The sequence below is a fragment of the Dendropsophus ebraccatus genome, chromosome 12 (genome assembly GCF_027789765.1).
Source record: "Dendropsophus ebraccatus isolate aDenEbr1 chromosome 12, aDenEbr1.pat, whole genome shotgun sequence".
Lineage (NCBI taxonomy): Eukaryota > Metazoa > Chordata > Amphibia > Anura > Hylidae > Dendropsophus > Dendropsophus ebraccatus.
The window spans coordinates 73,473,162-73,492,204 of record NC_091465.1 but is presented as its reverse complement, the minus strand read 5'-3'; the positions used below and the strand labels follow the sequence as shown (position 1 = coordinate 73,492,204).

The 19,043-nt window shown below is 45.1% G+C and overlaps 1 protein-coding gene across 1 annotated transcript in view; it reads right to left on the bottom strand.

Annotated features, from left to right (window-relative positions):
- LOC138769850 (galectin-4-like) overlaps window positions 1–13,400 on the bottom strand; it is a 34,853-nt gene extending 21,453 nt beyond the window's left edge. Inside the window, exons 1-3 of the mRNA XM_069948552.1 lie at window positions 13,314–13,400; window positions 3,419–3,445; window positions 3,240–3,328 (exon numbers count right to left, since the gene is read on the bottom strand). Of these exons, the coding sequence (XP_069804653.1) occupies window positions 3,240–3,328; window positions 3,419–3,436 (107 nt within the window). The 5' untranslated portion in view covers window positions 3,437–3,445; window positions 13,314–13,400. The remainder of the gene's footprint in view (window positions 1–3,239; window positions 3,329–3,418; window positions 3,446–13,313) is intronic.
- Window positions 13,401–19,043: the final 5,643 nt, after the last annotated feature.

The following is a 19,043-nucleotide window of genomic DNA, read 5'->3' as shown; positions in this document are numbered from 1 at the left end:
CTTTGCTTGCCATTGATGCTGAGAAAGCTTTTGATAGTGTAAGCTGGGAGTGGCTGGACCTATCCCTGGACCAATTTGGAATAGTGGGTCCCTTCCGAGATTTTCTTACTGCAATTTATACCTCCCCAGTAGCCAGAATACACACCCCTGGCTTCCTCTCTGCTATTTTCCCCCTTCAAAGGGGAACGAGACAAGGATGCCCGCTCTCCCCTTAACTATTTAATCTTGCAATGGAACAGTTAGCTGAACATCTTATCACCTCCGGGATCTTTCAAGGTATCCGAGTAGGACGTAGAGAGGTGAAAGTCGCCTGTTTTGCCGACGATGTCCTCCTGTTCTTAGAACATCCAGACCTCCATATGGTCAAAATCCTGGATGCCTTGAAATATTACGGATCGTTCACGGGATATAAGATGAATGTAAATAAAAGCCAACTACTATACCTATCCCCCACCTCGGTTGCCCACCACACCCCACCCCTAGTAACCGTAGTTAGGAAACACATGACTTACTTGGGCATAAAAATAGGTAGAACTCCACACTCATTATATGAACTTAATTATCCACCCCTCATAAATAAAATAGAACATGAACTCCATAGATGGCGGTCCCTCCCCCTGTCCCTTCTAGGTAGGATACACCTCATCAAAATGATGAGCTTCCCAAAATTATTATATCCCCTCCAGACAATCCTCCTCCTACTAAAGCACACGGACATAAATAGACTCATGTCCCTCTTTAATAAATTCATCTGGCAAAACAAGAAAGTACGTATTGCCTATTCTACACTGTGCCTTCCAACTCATGAAACAGGTGCGAAGATACCCAATGTGAGGTTATACAATTTAGCAGCTTTATTTCGTCATATGAGGGACTGTACACTACGTACCAGCCATTTCTCTAATCTACATTTAGAGACTGAATTAGCGGCCCCTTGGACCCTCTCAGCCCTTCTCCATGCCAAATATGCTGAGACCCCTTCACACCTTCGCTCCTGTATTCTCCTCAGAGACACTGTGGCAACATGGAGAGCAGTCCATAAACTCTATCACTTGCCATATTGCCTGTCAAAACATTTCCCTCTCTGGCACAATCCTACCTTCCCGCAAGGAGACTCTAACCCATTTTTCCAGACATGGAAAACCAAAAATATAAACACAATGGCAGATCTACTAGTCTACTAGATCTGCGGTCGGGGACCTACTTGACCTGGCAGGAACTCTCTAGTAAGCACAACCTACCCAAACAACAACAATGGCAACATTTACAAATCTGTAGCTTTAGCCAAAATAGGGTAAATACTCTTCCCCGGATGGAGAAAACGACCCAATTTGACCTCTTACTAACTCCTACTGATTCTCACCTCTCACTATCACAGTTATATTCGCTTCTCAATGAACAGGCATCCCAAGGTCTGATAGACAAAGTTCTGGGTCGCTGGGCTACAACTCTAGCTGCTGAAGATCTAACTATGAAAATTTTAAAGGGCCTGTCCTTTGTGAGGCTCGCCACACCAAACGAGCGACTGCGTGAATCACACCTGAAAGTGATTCACAAAGCCATTTATGCGTTTAATTTTCATAACCCCCCTCGCTCCACTACCTATATATCACACTGTCCAAAGTGTAAAACCCCAGCAACAGACTTGTACCACGGCCTGTGGACTTGCCTGGAGACCCAGAACTACTGGAGACAAGTTGGGAATCTTGTCACCTCTACGTGGCGTGTAGACCTACCTATGGACCCCTTGAGCCTTTTATTCCACTACATCCCATACCCCTCCGATATTGAGGCCCTGGGTAGATTGGTGGCGAGTAAAGGGATACACCTTACTCTTCTGCTAGCCTTACGTAGTATTCTACATCACTGGTTACAAGATAAGCTTCCCCCGATAGCAGAACTCACTAGGTTGCTCAAAGAAACAATGCATTGGGAATTACTATACACTCTAAAAACGAAAGAAACCTCCACTAAAGCATTCATGATAAAATGGAGGAGTTTCATAGAACATAGTCTCTCTCAAGTGGAGAGGACCCAGCTCATGCAACACTTTAGACTCACTAGCTGGTACTGTAATGAAGACATCAGAGGCACCCTAGGAGCTTTGAAACTTAGAAACCCCGACACCTAGACTAAGCTGATGGGATAGGGAGAATCGGTCAGTCTCACTTCTTCTTCTTTCTTACTGCTCGCTTTTCCACCTCTCACTGCCACTGAGTTATAGACTCTGCTGGCGTACATAATATTCATGCATAGGATCGGTTGATCTGTTTTTTTCCTTTTTTTTAGATAGTTCTTTCTGTTTTCTTTTCTCTTTTATTGCCTTATTTCTCTCTGTCCAGTTTCTATGCTGGACGCAGGACTAAGGGGCCATCCTCTCACCCCTAACAGGATCGAGAAGCGGACAGCTTTGTATCAGGTACTATGTTTTGCCCCAAATACTTTCTTCATGGAGACAACCCACGTTGTAGTAGTCCACTGTTAGTCCTAGCTTCCATGGTACTATGTTGGCTTGCAAACGCCTCCGCCCCTTCGCCCATGGACACTAACGAGGCATATGGAATGTCAAAGGACACATCGTTTTGTCCCCCCGGTCCGCTATCTGACTAACCCACTGATGTACGACAACACCTAAGAGGAGCCCCTTTCATATTTCCAGCAGACTTCGGATGAGCTACTCAGGCGACCGGGTGACTCTGGGTGGATTTTTTATTATTTTTTGGGAGGTGGACGAGATAAGGATGTCTCTCTGTTCTTTTATCCATATATCAAAAAAGCAACAGATGTATATACCTCCTGCTTTATATATTGTTTTTTTTTCTGTAACCGGCTGACATTGTGTTGCAATAAAAAGTTTATTTAAAAAAAAAAAAACATGTGCCCTTGTTCATTTATTGGGTAAGTAGGACTAGGACTTGTGCCCCTGTCCATATATATTGTTACTTCTTCCCTCTAACTATGTTTACCCTGCAGGATAAACCTGACAATTTCAACTTCATTTTAGATACCTGTATGTAAAAACATTTGCTCAACCTTTTTCAAGTTAAATTTTTAGTTCTCCTAGGTGACTTGTACAAGGAGTTTGCTTGATCATTTTTAGAGGGCCCTGCAACACTAATGTATTGCCATGTAGTACAAAAATGTGATCAGTGGACAAACACAGCTGCCATTTAGTGATACATTTTACTGTATATCTACTATACAAACTTAAAATGCTGGTAAACCAAGAAGAAACATACCCATGGGAGGACTCAGGAATCGTTCCCCTGATATAGACTTTTTGACGTTCCGCAAAATTTGCTTTAAAAATGGCTTGATAGGGCTCTGGCTATAAAAAGAAATAGTCTTTAGTAATATAGGCAATATAGAAGGAACCAGCTTTGGTATAGCCCTCAAGTAAAATAATTTAAAATCATACCGGTGCATAAGCAGTCATGGCTGCTTCCTGTGGGAGAGAATATAAAGAAAGATATAAAACCCATATCATACAGATACATTTTTATTATACAGTATATGCAGACATAGATATAGTATACTGTATATGGGGACCCAGGGGAACTAGATGTTATAAGCAAGGGCTGGAGTTGTGGTACCACAACACACTTGTCATGGGGCTCGGAGTGGTAGAAGCCCTCCCTGGGTCACAACACATGCCTGTTAACCCTTAGAGGACCGGGCCAATTTAAATTTTAGCTTTTTTCGTTTTTTGCTCCTTGTGCTTAAAGGGCCATAGCACTTGCATTTTTTCACCTAGAAACCCACATGAGCCCTTATTTTTTGTGCCAATAATTGTACTTTGCAATGACAGGCTGAATTTTTTCATAAAGGACACTGCAAAGCCAGGAAAAAATTTAATGTGTGGTGAAATTAAAAAAAAAAAAAAAAAAAGCATTTCTTTTATTTGGGGTTTTTCGTTTTTACGCCGCTCGCCCTTGGGGTAAAACTGATTTGTTATATATAATCCTAAAGTCGTTACGATTACGATATGTCGTTACGATATGTAACATGTATAACTTTTATATTATGTGATATCAAACCATTGTTAACAAATATATGTTCCTTAAAATCGCTTTATTCCCAGGCTTATAGCACTTTTATCCTTTGGTCTATGGGGCTGTGTGAGGCGTAATTTTTTACGCCATGATTTGTTCTTTCTATCGGTACCTTGATTGTGCATATGCGCCTTTTTAATCGCTTTTTATTACAATTTTTCTGTATTTAATGCGAACAAAAATGCACAATTTTGCACTTTGGGATTTTTTTACGCTTACGCCGGCGATTACGCACGCGGCAATGCCAAACATGTTTATTTATTTATTATTATTTATAACATGGGAAAAGGGGGGTGATTCAAACTTTTATTAAGGGAGGGGGCTTTTTATTAATAACAACACTTTTTTTTTTTTAATTTACACTTATACTAGAAGCCCCCCTGGGGTTAGGGTTATTCCCCCCTGGGGTTAGGGTTATTCCCCCTGGGGGACTTCTAGTATAAGCACTCTGATCTCTCATTGAGATCTCTGCTGCATAGATATACAGCATAGATCGATGAGATAGGCACTTTCATTGCTTCCGGCTACTGCAGCCGGAAGCAATAGAGTGGCGAGCCGGGACCAGCGCCATCACGGTGCTGAGCCCGGACGGAGGGGGATGTGTGGATCGCCCGGAGGAGCGATCCACCCCACTAGACACCAGGGATGGCTGCATTCGGATGCAGGTGTCAGCTTTGACAGCTGCATCCGATTACTTTATTAGCGGGCACGGTGATCGGACCGCGCCCACTAATAGCCGCGGCCCCAGGCTACATGCGGCACCTGGGACCGCGGCGGTTTAGAGCCCCCTGGATGTACATGTACGTCCAGGGTCGCCTAGGGGTTAAAGGAGAAGTCCCTGTAAAGTAGTGTAGGGTACAGGATAAGTAATTCACAGAGTCCAGAGAACTTATACAGGATTTTTACTTATAATTTTTATTAAAGTATTGTATTGCCCCACAAAAGATTTACAAACCACCAATATACTTTTATACACTTCCCTGCACTTACTACGGCATCAAGGCTTCACTTCATAGATAAAATGGTGATGTCACTTCCTGGATAACATGGTGATGTCACTTCATGGATAAAATGGTGATGTCACTTCCTGGATAACATGGTGATGTCACGCCTCGACTCCCAGAGCTGTGCTGGCTGTGGCTGTTAGAGAGGATGATGGCAGGGGGACACTGAGGGACACAGGGCACTGGAGGGACACTGAACATCCCTCTGCCATCATCCCTCCAGCAGCCACAGCCCGCACAGCTCTGGGAGTCGGGGCGTGACATCACCATGTTATCCAGGAAGTGACATCACCATGTTATCCAGGAAATGACATAACCATTTTATCCAGGAAGTGAAACCTTGATGCAGTAGTAAGTGCAGGGAAAAAAGCACTTTATAAGCATTTCCCATAATAAGTGTATATGGTAATTTGTATAACTTTTGGGGGGCAACACAATACTTTAACACCTTAACCCCTTAACGACAAAGGGCGTATAGGTACGCCCTATTGCCGGTAAGGGCGTTCAGAGTGGGGCCGCGGGGCGACCCCGCTCTGAACCGCGGCGGTCCCGGGTGCCGCGTGTAGCCCGGGACCGTAGGTATTAGCGGGCACGGTCCGATCGCCGTGCCCGCTAATACAGTAATCAGATGCAGCTGTCAAACATGACAGCTGCCTCCGATTACCGGATCCAGCATCTCCCTGGTGTCTAGTGGCGGAGATCGCTCCCCCGGGATGTTATCCCGGAGGAGCGATCTCCGTTTCTGAAGCCGGCCGGGGACCGCTCCAAGATGGCGCCGTCCCCGGCTCGGCACTCGTTTGTTTCCGGCTGCAGCAGCCGAAAGCAAACGAGTGCCGATCTCATGGATCTCTGCAGCATATCTATGCTGCAGAAATCTCAATGAGAGATCAAAGTGTATATACTAGAAGTCCCCTAGGGGGGCTTCTAGTATATGTGTAAAAAAAATAAGAAAAGTGTTGTTGTGAATAAAAAGCCCCCTCCCCTAATAAAAGTCTGAATCACCCCCCTTTTCCCAGGTTATAAATAAAAGTAAATAAATAAATAAATAAACAAACATGTTTGCTATCGCCGCGTGCGTAATCGCCCGAACTATTAATTAATCACATTCCTGATCTGGTACGGTAAACGACGTGAGCGCAAAAAAATCCCAAAGTGCAAAATTGTGCATTTTTGGTCACAGCAAATCCAGAAAAATTGTAATAAAAAGCGATCAAAAAGTCCTATATGCGCAATCAAGGTACCGATAGAAAGAACACATCATGGCGCAAAGAATGACACCTGACACAGCCCCATAGACCAAAGGATAAAAGCGCTATAAGCCTGGGAACGGAGCGGTTTTAAGTGATGTATATTTGTTGACAATGGTTTGAATTTTTTACAGGCCATCCGATACAATATAAGTTATACATGTTACATATCGTTTTAATCGTAACGACTTGAGGAACGTGCATAACAAGTCAGTTTTACCCCAGGGCGAATGGCGTAAAAACACATTTCCCCAAATAAACAAAATGCGTTTTTTTTTCAATTTCACCACACTTTGAATTTTTTTCTGGTTTCGCAGTGTACTTTATGCAAAAATGCAGCCTGTCATTGTAAAGTACAATTAGTGACGCAAAAAATAAGGGCTCATGTGGGTCTCTAGGTGGAAAAATGCAACTGCTATGGCCTTTTAAGCACAAGGAGGAAAAACCGAAAAAGCAAAAACGAAAATTGGCCCTGTCCAGGGTAAAAGTGTCACTGTAGTTTTTTTTTTTTTTTTGAGGAAAACAATAGTACAGGCGATTTTAAGAAACTTTTTAATTGGGTTTATTAGGCAAATATGGCATTATCTGCATTCAAAAAGACTTTTCCCAGGTCACCCCCTCCCTCACTTTTATTCACTGCTCATTATCAGGAAATCACGTCTTCTTGCATCAGGCTTACCCCTGTCTGTTCTATGGAGAGGGGAGGGGGGAAGAGGGAGATTAGTCGGCAGCAGAGAGCAGAGAACAAAGGATTAGAGAGGTCAGAGAGGTCAGTGCTGACTTCAGAGGAGATAGCCCGGTGATGTAGCTGTAAATTAACTCTTTGTTGCCCTGTTTTGGTCCCTAATCTCCCTCCACCTCTCTCCTCTCTATAGAGAACAATGAAGACAAGGGGGGGTGAGTTTCAAACTGCTTTAAGTGAGCCTGGAGCATGCTCGAGTCGATCCGAACCCAAACCTTCGGCATTTGATTAGCGGTGGCTGCTGAACTTGGATAAAGCCCTAAGGCTATGTGGAAAACATGGATATAGTCATTGGCTGTATCCATGTTTTCCAGACAATTTTAGAGCTTTATTCAAGTTCAGCAGCCCCAGCTAATCAAATGCTGATCGTTCGGGTTCGGATCGACTCGAACCCGAACCCGGTTCGCTCATCTCTACTAATAAACCCAATTTCATAGTTTCTTAAAATTGCCTGTACTATTGATTTCTGCAAAAAAAAAAAAAAAAAAAAAAAAACAGGAACACTTTTAGGAGCCAATTTCATTTTTGCACTTTTTTTTTTTCATTATTCGCCAGACTTCTTCTTTAAATGCAAGATACAGTTTAGAAGCTTGAGCAGTTGGCTTGTCAGGATCCCTATTGCGCTGAGGTCACTGCTTTCAGCAGATATAAAGGGTTTTGATAAGGTTACTCTTAGTTTTGCAAAATCTCTTTTAACCCCTTAATGACCTCGGACGTATATTTATATGTGGTCGCCTTGGGGAGTTAAGAGTGGGGCCGCGCGGCAACCACACTCTGAACCGCTGCGGTCCCAGGTGCTTCATGCTATTATTAGTCGCAAAGTTGACCGTAGTAGTGGGGGGATTGCCACCCCGCGACGTTGCCGCGGAGGAGCGTTCCCCGTGACTGAGGCCGGCCGGGGTCTGCGCCGTAATGGCGCTGATCCTGGCTCGCCATTCTATTGTTTTCGACTGCAGCAGCCGAAAAGCAATAGAATGCCTGTATATCTATACTAGAAGTCCCCCACGGGGAATAACCCTAACCCCAGGGGGGCTTCTAATATATGTGTTTAAAAAAAAAAAGTGTTATTATTAATTAAAAAAACCTCTCCCCTAATAAAAGTTTGAATCACCCCCCTTTTCCCATGTTAGAAATGAAAATAAATAAATAAACATGTTTGGTATCGCTGCGTGCCTAATCGACCAAAATGTTGATTTACCGCTTTACTGATCTCGCACGGTAAACGGCGTAAGTGGGAGAAAATCCCAAAGTGCAAAATTGAGCATTTTTGGTCACATCAAATCCAGAATTAAAAGCGATCAAAAAGTCGCATATACGCAATCAAGGTACCAATAGAAAAAACACATCATGGCGCAATTACACCTCACACAGCCCCATAGACCAAAGGATAAAAACGCTATAAGCCTGGGAAGAGAGCGATTTTAAGGAACATATATTTGTCAACAATGGTTTGAATTTTTTACAACCCATCACATAATATAAAAGTTATACACGTTACATATCGTTGTAATCCTAATGACTTGAGGAACATGTATAACAAGTTAGTTTTACCGCAGGGCGAACGTCGTAAAATCAAATACCCCCCAAATAAAAAAAAAGTGTGTGGTTTTTTTTTACAATTTCACCACATTGAATTTTTGGGGGGTTTTGCAGTGTACTTTATGAAAAAATTCAGCACGTCATTGCAAAGTAAAATTAATGGCGCAAAAAAATAAGGGCTCATGAGGGTTTCTAGGTGAAAAAAGTGTTATGGCCTTTTAAGCACAAGGAGGAAAAAAACGGAAGTGCAAAAATGCAAATTGGCTCTGTCCTTAAGGGGTTAAAGGGCGACTTGTTTAGGTACAAGCCTTGAGGACTTGGTGAACCACCTTAAAGAGAAAATATCAGCAGGTTAGATGAATCTACAGTAATCTGCTAATATGTCCCTTTTGTGCATGGAGCGCTGAGGATGAAGGTAAGTCTCTTACCTTCATTCTCAACGCCGTTCCTGTTAAGTTAGTAGTTAGATCCTTATGCTAATTCAGCGGTTTGGAGCATGGGGGGCAGGGCCCAGAGCACAGCTCCGGCCCGTACTTGGCAGGCCCACTTTGTTGATTTCCATTAGGAGAGGCAGATTAGGGTTTGTGCTCTGGGGGAGATAGGCCTGCCCCCAGAGCTCCAGATCCCCCGATTGGCATAATGATCTAACTACTAAGTGCACGGGAACAATGCCAAGGATTAAGATAAAAAACTTACCTTTATCCTCAGTGCTCCGTGCACAAAAGGGACATATCAGCAGATTTGTTTCATCTCGCCCTATAATGGGGAACCTATCCTAACGGGAATGTGCTCTGCTGCAGGGGCTTGAACCACTTTCAATTCGGTGGTGACAAACTTGAAGACACAACCTGTACACGTGGCTATTTTGATCTGTCTCAGTGAGAGCACAGAGTGAAACAACCAGTAGTACAGATTCGAGTTAAAGGTTAGCCATCCGTTGGGGTTTCCTTTTAAGTCCTGGTGAATTACAGTAGGGTATGTCAGCGTAGTTGCTCTTCTCCAATCCACTGGCTTAAGACTGAGACTCCTGGAGAATTCAGGGCTTTGAAAAACAGCAAAGCCCCTCATTACAGATAGGTTAGTAGGCTCCTTTTAGCACATATGAGGTTGTCTAGCCCTGTATTGCTAAAAAGCAGGAAACTTGAAGGAGAAGGAGGTTAGCTTTTTTTTTTTTATAGGAACCATAATGGGGCCCTGGTCAGGCGGCCAGGCTCTGGGAAGACACTTAGGATTTGTACTTTCACTGGCTAGACAGACTGACTGAGAACTAACCCAGGACTAATCTGAGTACATAGCCCACGCCACCTCTACTTATAGACTTTCTCGATCTTTACAATTGGTGGAGAGGAGCCCGAGGAGGGAAGAGAGTATCATTTTTGGGTGACCTTTACAGGGATTGGTCGACAAGCCAACTGTCATCTGAAGAGTCCGCGCAATTTATCTTTTGCTCCGGCAAAGGATACGCCGAAAACCTACTCCACCTTTCAGGTGGCGTAGGTTTTCTGCCGTGTGCACCGACGCGCACGTGATTTATGTAGAGGCAGTCCGCCTCTACATAAATCTCCGTAGCGCCTGAGATGCGGGGACATTTTAAAGTCCAGCGTAAAAAATGTCCCCCATAGAGTACCGTGTGCATCACTACCCAGCTCTGCCAGTGATCGTTATTGATTGGTAATCCATGCAGCACTGTGTGCGCATTACTGGTAGGTGCTGACTGGCAAATATTAGCCTGGGGGTCAAGCACACAGCAGTGGCCCACGAGTAGCTATCATTAGGGTACCTTAATCAGTTCCGTATTTAATTATATAAATTTTAGGTATTTAGCTATATCAAATCCAAAATGGATTAAGCATGTGTGAACACTCCCTTAACCCCTAGACGACTTACCGATACATCCTGGAAGTCTGTGCCCAGACGACCAAGGGCGTACTGGTACATCCTGAGCTATGAAGCGTGCTCCAGAGTGGAGCGCGCTTCATAGTAGGTGGGGGCCTGCTGCAATCAGCCGCCGGCACCTCACCGTTGATGACACGCTGCAGCGTGCCATTAACTCCTTAAACGCCGCTGCCACGGTGTTTAAGTGTAAGTGAGAGAGGGAGTCCCGTCACTTACCGATCGGGACCCCCACAGTGTGACTGCGGGGGTCCCAATAGTTAAAACGGACCAGCGGAGGTCTCTTACCTGCCTCCGTGTGGTCCGATCGGCGCTCTGGTCACTGAGCCTGCACAGGCAGGCTCAATGAGCAGATCGCCGATAACACTGATCAATGCTATGCCTATGGCATAGCAATGATCAGTGTAAAAACCAAAGTAGTGTATGTACAAGTCCCCCAAAGGGACTTCAAATGTGTAAAAAAAACAGTTAAAATCACTAATACACTACCCCAAAACCCCTCCCCCAATAAGAGTTGAAATCACTCTCTTTCCCATTATATAAATGAAACATATAAAAATAAATAAACATATAATATACCGTAGCTTGCGTAATTGTCTGATCTATTAAAATATAACAAGCGTCATTGCAAACGGCGAACGGCGTAGACGAAAAGAGGGGGGAAAGTGGGTGGATTACCGATTTTATGTTACATTATATATATTTAAAAAAAAAATCAATGAAAAGTGATCAAAACGTCCGATCTTCACAAATATGGTATTAATAAAAACAAGAGATCATGGTGGAAAAAAATGACACCCCATACAGCCCCATAGGTGTAAAAATAAAACTGTTATAAGCCTCACAATAGTCCCATTTTATTTATAATTAATTGCCAAAAAGAAAGGATTTCATTAAAAAAAAAAAAAAAAAAACAAATCTGTGTAAACCTGCATATGGTTGTGTTCGGACTGACCTATAGAATAATAGTATCATGTCGCTTTTACCATATAGTGTATTACATAGACACAGGAACCCCCCAAAAGTTACCATATTTCATTCTTTTTTACGATTTCACCAATTTATATCTTCATAAATAATATATTTGGAATTCCATCATACATGTTATGGTAGAATGAAAGACGCCATTACATAATACACCTATTCCTGTAAAAAACAAGCACTTACATGGCATTGTAGATAGAAAACTGAAAGTGCTAGAGCTCTTAGAAGGGGAGGAGGGAAAAACTAAAGCGCAAAGAACAAAATTTGCGCGGTCCACTGGGTCATTTAGGGCCTGGTCCTCAAAGGGTTAAAGAGAATCTATCAGGTAAGGAGCAGCAGATCCCAGTAGACAAATGCTGGGGAGATATAAGTGACTGGACCTTTAGTGCCGCTGATCACAGCTTGTAAATTTTTATAATTAATAGTCCATTTCATTGCCAGCTGGAGGGTCACCGAGGCAGAGCTAACAGCACCTCCTGACCACAGGTCTTTCTCCTCTGACTAAATGACAGACTTCGTGATGTGGCTCCCATTGCTTTACACTATAGCTAATTATGAAAAGATATGTCCAGACACATATCTTCTTTATACCTGTTTGCAAGAATACCTGGCACGGAGCTGATACATTTCCCTCTAAAGGATTCTAAAGACATGGTCGCTTGCCTCTTCAGCACCACGCTCATCTTCAGTTTTTGTGTGGTATAACAGCTCAGTTCCATTGAAGTGAATGGAGCCAAGTTGTAATACCACACACAACCTTAAGGCAGGTATGTCACCTTTTTTTTTTTTTTTTGGGGGGGGGGGGGGGTAACAACCCACAGCATTCAAATTGCAGCACAGCCAAATCGATGCATTTAATTTACTGTGCTGCACTTTGTTTTGTTTTTTTGCTGAATGGAATAAACAACATTTTTTGCACCAGAAATTGTGTCCTGTGGATTATCATTTGATACATAATGAAGTCTGTGATTTAGATTCAGTGCTTCTCAATTCCAGTCCTTGTACCTCACCAACAGGTCATGTTTTGAGGCTATCCAATACAAAGAACAGCTGTGATTATACCTGATGCACCGAGTATAATTATATGACATGTAAAACACTATGGAAATCCTCAAAACATGAACTGTTGGCGGCCATGAGGACTGGAATTGAGAAGCACTTTAGACCATATCTTCTGACACCTTGCATGATTATAGAAGACAACTTCGACAGGACAGACCATGCAAGGTAATTAGGGTGCAAATCACTGACTGCTGCTAAGTCCAAGTGCCCTCCACTTTAAGGCCTCATTCACACGTCCGCAATGCTGTCCGCAATCCCGGACCCGCGATTTTGGACAGCAGCGTAGTGGTCTGCAATTCATGGACCACTACATTGTACACATTGACCCATTCCGCAATTGCTGATCGGCTTTACAGCATGTCCTATTTTTTGGACAAAACAATGCAGACGTGTGAAAAGCCATATAGAAAACAATGTGATTTATCTTTGACAAAAATTGCGGATCTGCAAATACGGATAATTTTTGCGGACGTGTGAATGAGGCGTAATTGTTCATAAAAAAATATATATTCACAGCAGGTGCAGGTTCAACCAGATTTATTAAGAGTCGTGCATCTCTTAGTAAAACCAGTGGACATCATCAGCTTTATTGATGGATATTGCTAAATCTCCCCATGGTACCTTTTTATATAGCCATATCTCTAATGCAAAGTGTCAAAGAGGCTTCCCCAAGTTCATAAAGTGCCGAGTGCAACCAACTTGGAACGTGAATTGTAGATAACAGATATAATGTATAGATAGTAATACCAGCTATATATACAAACATATAAACGTAAATTATTATACTTACAGCTAGCACTGAATGCAAACTTGATCTGAAAATTGGGAGCAAATGGATTCTTCAACTTGTTTCTTTTGAAGGAAGATGTTATAACTACAGTATATATAGAAATCACATGTCAACCCTTCTTTGCAGGGGGAATTCAGGAGAACTCATTACCTTGTCTTAATAATCTGATTTGAATGAAATGTTTGTTTTTCATACCACATGGATGACTTTGAGTAAAGGCATGGACTAGATTCATTACAGCCTTTATGACTAATACATGTACTTTACCTGCCAGCGTAACTTAACCCCTTCAGGACCAGGCTAATTTTCGTTTTTTGCGTTTTCGTTTTTTCCTCCTTGTGCTTAAAAGGCCATAGCATTTGCATTTTTACACCTACAAACCCGCATGGGCCCTTATTTTTTGCGTCACTAATTGTACTTTGCAATGACAGGCTGAACTTTTGCATAAAATATGCTGCGAAAAAAAAATCTTTTTCTTTGGGGGGGATTAGTTTTTACACCGTCTCCCCTATGGAAAAACTGACATGTTATATATGTTCCTCATTATGATTAAAACGATATATAACATGTATACATTTTTATTGTATCTGATGGCCTATAAAAAATTCAAACCATTGTTAACAAATATATGTTCCTTAAAATCTCTCTATTCCTAGGCTTATAGCGCTTTTATCCTTTGGTCTATGGGGCTGTTTGAGGTGTCATTTTTTGCGCCATGATGTGTTCTTTCTATCGGTACCTTGTTTGCGCATATGCGACTCGCTTTTTATTACAATTTTTCTGGATTTGATGCAACCAAAAATGTGCAATTTTGCACTTTGGGATATTTTTGCGCTTATGCAGTTTACCGTGCGAGATCAGAAATGTGATTAATTAATAGTTCGGGCGATTACGCACGCGGCGATAGCAAACATGTTTATTTATTTATTTTGATATATAACCTGGGAAAAGGGGGGTGGTTCTGACTTTTATTAGGGGAGGGGGCTTTTGATTGACAACAACACTTTTTTTTTTTTTACACATATACTAGAAGCCCCCCTGGGGTTATGGTTATTCCCCCTGGGGTAAGGGTTATTCCCCCTGCGGTTAGGGTTATTCCCACTGGGGTTAGGGTTGTTCCCCCCTGGAGTTAGGGTTATTCCCCCTGGGGGACTTCTAGTATATACACTCTGATCTCTCATTGAGATCTTTGCTGTATAGTTATACAGCAAAGATCAATGAGATCGGCACTCGTTTGCTTTCGGCTGCTGCAGCCGAAAACAAACGAGTGCCGAGCCAGGGACGGCGCCATCTTGGAGCGGTCCCCGGCCGGCATCAGTAACGGAGATCGCTCCTCCGAGACACACACATTGTAGAGAAAGAGAAAGGTAGAGGTAGAAAAAGGCAAAGAAAGGCAGGGGGAGAGAAGGTTGGTTTGACAGAGAAAGAAGAAAGTTTGAGGAAAGTAATTGTGGAATCTGTGTAGCTGTGAAATTGATCCTGACTAGAGATGAGCGAATGTGCTCGGACGAGCTTGGTACTCGATCGAGTATTAGGGTACTCGATGGTACTCGTTACTCGGACGAGCATCTCGCGATACTCGAGGAAATCTCATCATCCGTTTCCTGTAAGTTTGCGCGCTTTTTCACAGCCAATAAACATGCAGGAGACTCTTTGGTAAATCCTGCGATGATGTGGGACCCATACATGTCGATAGCAGCAATTGGTTGGCCAGATCAGATGACCCTGCCATATAAAACTTGGCGCCGGCAGTGCTCGCTTCAGACGCATACTGTGAGAGATGAGGGACAGAGCTGCTGCTGGTCAGGGAGAGTGTCAGTGTAGGATTTAGCGTTCCAGTAGGCAGGGAATATACTAGCAATATAAACAAACAGCCCTTTTCAGGGCTTAAAAGCTTTTATTAATACTATTTCTACAGACTGCTGGCTGGGAGTTGCAGTGCTGCTACCGCGATTTAACCAGCACACTGTGGTGACCGGCTGCTGGCAGAAAGGGGACATTAGGTGTTGCATACACACCTAAGAAGTGCTCAGTGTACTCCTTTTTTATTTTGGGGCTGGTGGTCCTGGTGTACTGCACTGTATAGCTTGGATTTGTAGTGCATCCTGCATAGAACTTACTTCACTGCTCATTGTATTGGGGTGACAAAGTGTGTACAGTTGTTGCCCATACCAGATAGCACCATCAAGCCCCCCCTAAATATCTGGGATTTGTAGTGCATCCTGAATAGAACTTACTTCACTGCTCATTGTATTGGGGTGACAAAGTGTGTACAGTTGATGCCAATACCAGATAGCACCGTAGAGCCCCACCAAACCATTGGTTACTACAACTATTTTTCAACATATCTGTATTTCATACGCAAGGCCTATCTCAGTTCCATACTGTGCAGTGTCCATAAAATGGTGAACCCCAGGGGTAAGGGTCGAGGGCGTGGGGTTCCAAGTGATGTGGTTGCTGGAGGCCGTATTTCAGGGCAGGGTGACACAGCAGCACCTCTTGAGGAGGTAGCAATGGCACACCGAAGACGTCCACTCCCTAGCTTCTTTGACCAACTTATGGGGTCTCAAGGTAGACCGTTATTGAAACCGCAGCAGGTGATCACGTGTGAACAGGTGATCACGTGGATAGCGGATAATGTGTCCGATAACTTATCCACCACCCAGTCTTCAACGCAGTCCGCCCACGCTACCCAAGGGAGTGGAACCCATTAGCTTAGCCTCCTTCCCCACAGCCTGGCCCCTCCAGGGGAAGAAGGGATTCAGATCCACCACCATGCTACCAGGAACTGTTTTCTGGAACCTTCCCTGAGTCAGAGCAACCGGAGCAGTCGATCTGTCCTGATGCCCAAACTATGCAGCTCACGCAGTCAGTGGGTAATGAGAGTGGGGACTTGCAAGCGGGGTTGGAAGAGGTGTCTGATGACGATGAGACCCGGTTGTCAGACAGTGAGGTTGTTGTAATGGATGTAACTCAAAGTGAGGAGGAGAGTGAGGAGCTCGTGGATGAGAACGAGGTGACTGACCCGAACTGGGTGGATAAGCCTAGTGAAGACCGTGCTTCTGAGGGGGAGGCAAGTTCACCCGCAGGACTGGTTGGAAGAGGAAGAGGGGTGGGCAGAGGAGAGGCCAGGGCAGAGCGAGTAGATCAGCAACTGTTTCATGGAGTCAAACTCCCGTGGCCAGGCCTAGATGTTCTGAAGTCTGGAGGTTTTATAAAGAAACTGCGGATGACCGACGGACTGTAGTGTGTAACGTGTGCCACGCCAGGATCCGCAGGGGAGCCACCACTACCAGCCTAACCACTACCAGCATGCGCAGGCATATGAGTGCTAAACACCCCACTCAGTGGAACCAAGGCCGTTCAGTGACTGCAAGTCGCACCCCTGCTCCTTTCCCTGTGTCACGTGCTTGCTCTGTTAGTCCCCCCCCCGCCCAGGCCCCAGGCACGAGCGCCTCCCAACCTACACGCATCCCTTCACCTCCACTATGCTCCACACCCTCCAGCAAGGTGTCAAAACGCAGCGTTCAACTGTCCCTGCAGCAGACCTTTGCATGGAAGCGCAAGTACACTGCCACTTACCCACATGCACAAGCCCTAAATGTGCACATAGGCAAACTGCTGAACTTGGAGATGCTGCCTTATCGGCTGGTAGAGACAGAGGCTTTTAGGAACCTCATGGTGGTGGCTGTCCCTCGGTACTCTGTCCCCAGCCGCCACTAATTTTCACAGTGTGCCGTCCCAGCCCTACACCAGCACATGTCGGATAACATCATCCGTGCCCTGACCAACGTGGTCAGCGACAAGGTCCACCTAACCGCGGACACGTGGACAAGTGCTGGCGGGCAGGGACACTATATCTCCCTGACGGCACATTGGGTCAACTTGGTGGAGGCTGGGACAGAGTCTGACCCTGGTACCGCTCATGTGCTGCCCACACCAAGGATTGTGGGGCCTACCTCAGTTGCGGTCTCTCATGAGTTGTACACCTCTTTCTCCTCCTCCTCTATATTACCCTCCACGAGCTCGTCGCCCCCATCTTGTAGCATCAGAAGTGCGGTGGGTAAGCTCCAACAGGCGGTGTTGAAACTGCTGAGCTTAGGCGACAAGAGGCACACGGCCCAGGAGCTGTTGCCGGGCATCACGGCACAGTCAGATTTTTGTCTGGCTCCACGGAGCCTCAAACCAGGCATGGTTGTGTGTGACAACGGGCGAAACCTGGTGCAACCTCTGCAACTTGGCAGCCTCACACATGTACCATGCCTGGCCCACGTGTTCAACCTAGTGGTGCAGCGGTTTCTTAAGACGTACCCCAATTTGGCTGACTTGCTCACCAAGGTGTGACGCATCTGTGCGCATTTCCGCAAGTCAACCACGGATGCTGCCACCCTTAGGGCAGTGCAAAGGCGCTTGCAACTGCCGGCTCACAGACTGCTGTGCGACATGCCCACGAGGTGGAATTCAACCTTCCAGACGGTAGCTAGCGTTTACCAGCAACGCAGAGCCATTGTGGAATGCCAGATGTCAACCTCGGTGCGAAGCGGTAGTCAGCTCAGTCAACTACCTCAAATCTACAATGAGGAGTGGACGTAGATGTCTGCTATCTCTCAGGTACTGGGCCCCTTTGAGGAGTCAACACAGATGGTCAGCGGAGATGACGCCATTATCAGCCTCACCATTCCGCTGCTGTAGAGGATGAGGAGGATGAAGAAGAGGAGGAAGAGGAGCAGACTGGTGCCGCCACTGAAGAGGGTACCCATGCTCGATCCTTACTTGTTGAGCGTGTATGGCCTGAAGAGGGTGAATTGGTGGAGGAGAAGAAGGAGGAGGAGGAGGAGGTGGAGGAAATTGAGGCTAGTCAGGAGAGGGAGTTCTTGCGTGTTGGGACCCTGGCGCACATGGCTGACTTTATGCTAGGCTGTCTTTCCCGTGACCCTCAGGTTAAAAATTTTTTGACAACACAGATTACTGGGTGTTCACCCTCCTGGACCCTCGGTACAAACAGAACTTTCCCACTCTCATTCCTGCCGAGGAACGTAGTATGAGAGTGAATCAATATCAACAGGCCCTGGTGCAGAAGCTGAAAATATACTTCTCATCTGACACCACTAGCGCCAGAGGATGTAGTTCTGTGGGCCAAAGAGCGGGGGAGAGGAGCGGTGGAGCAGGCAGCTTGTCAAGGGGCAGGGGAACACTCTCCAAGGCCTTTGACAGTTTCATGGCACCCCAGCAAGACTATGTCAACCGTCCCCAGTCTAGACAGAGTAGGGGGGAAGCCTTCAGGAAGATGGTGAGGGAGTACCTTGCTGACCATACCACCGTCCTTCCCAATCACTCTGCTACCTACAACTACTGGGTTTCAAAGCTGAATAAGTAACCCCAACTGGTGCTTTACGCCTTGGAGGTGCTGGCCTTCCCTGCTGCTAGCGTGTTGTCAGAGTGGGTCTTCAGTGCAGCTGGTGCCATCATCACTGATAAGCGCACCCGCCTGTCCACTGACAGGCTGACGTTTCTAAAAATGAACAAAGCCTGAATTTCACCTGAATTCAACTGTCCACCCGGGGAAAGCAGCTGAACATGAAGATTCTTGGTATCTCCTCTCCTCCTCCTCCTCCTCCTCCTCCTCTTCCTACAATTCTCAGCCAAGTCTTCTTCCACCATGCAGGGTCTGGCCTAATTATTGGGAGGCTCAATTGCTTCCTCACTAATGGTTCTCTGTGTCCTCACTGC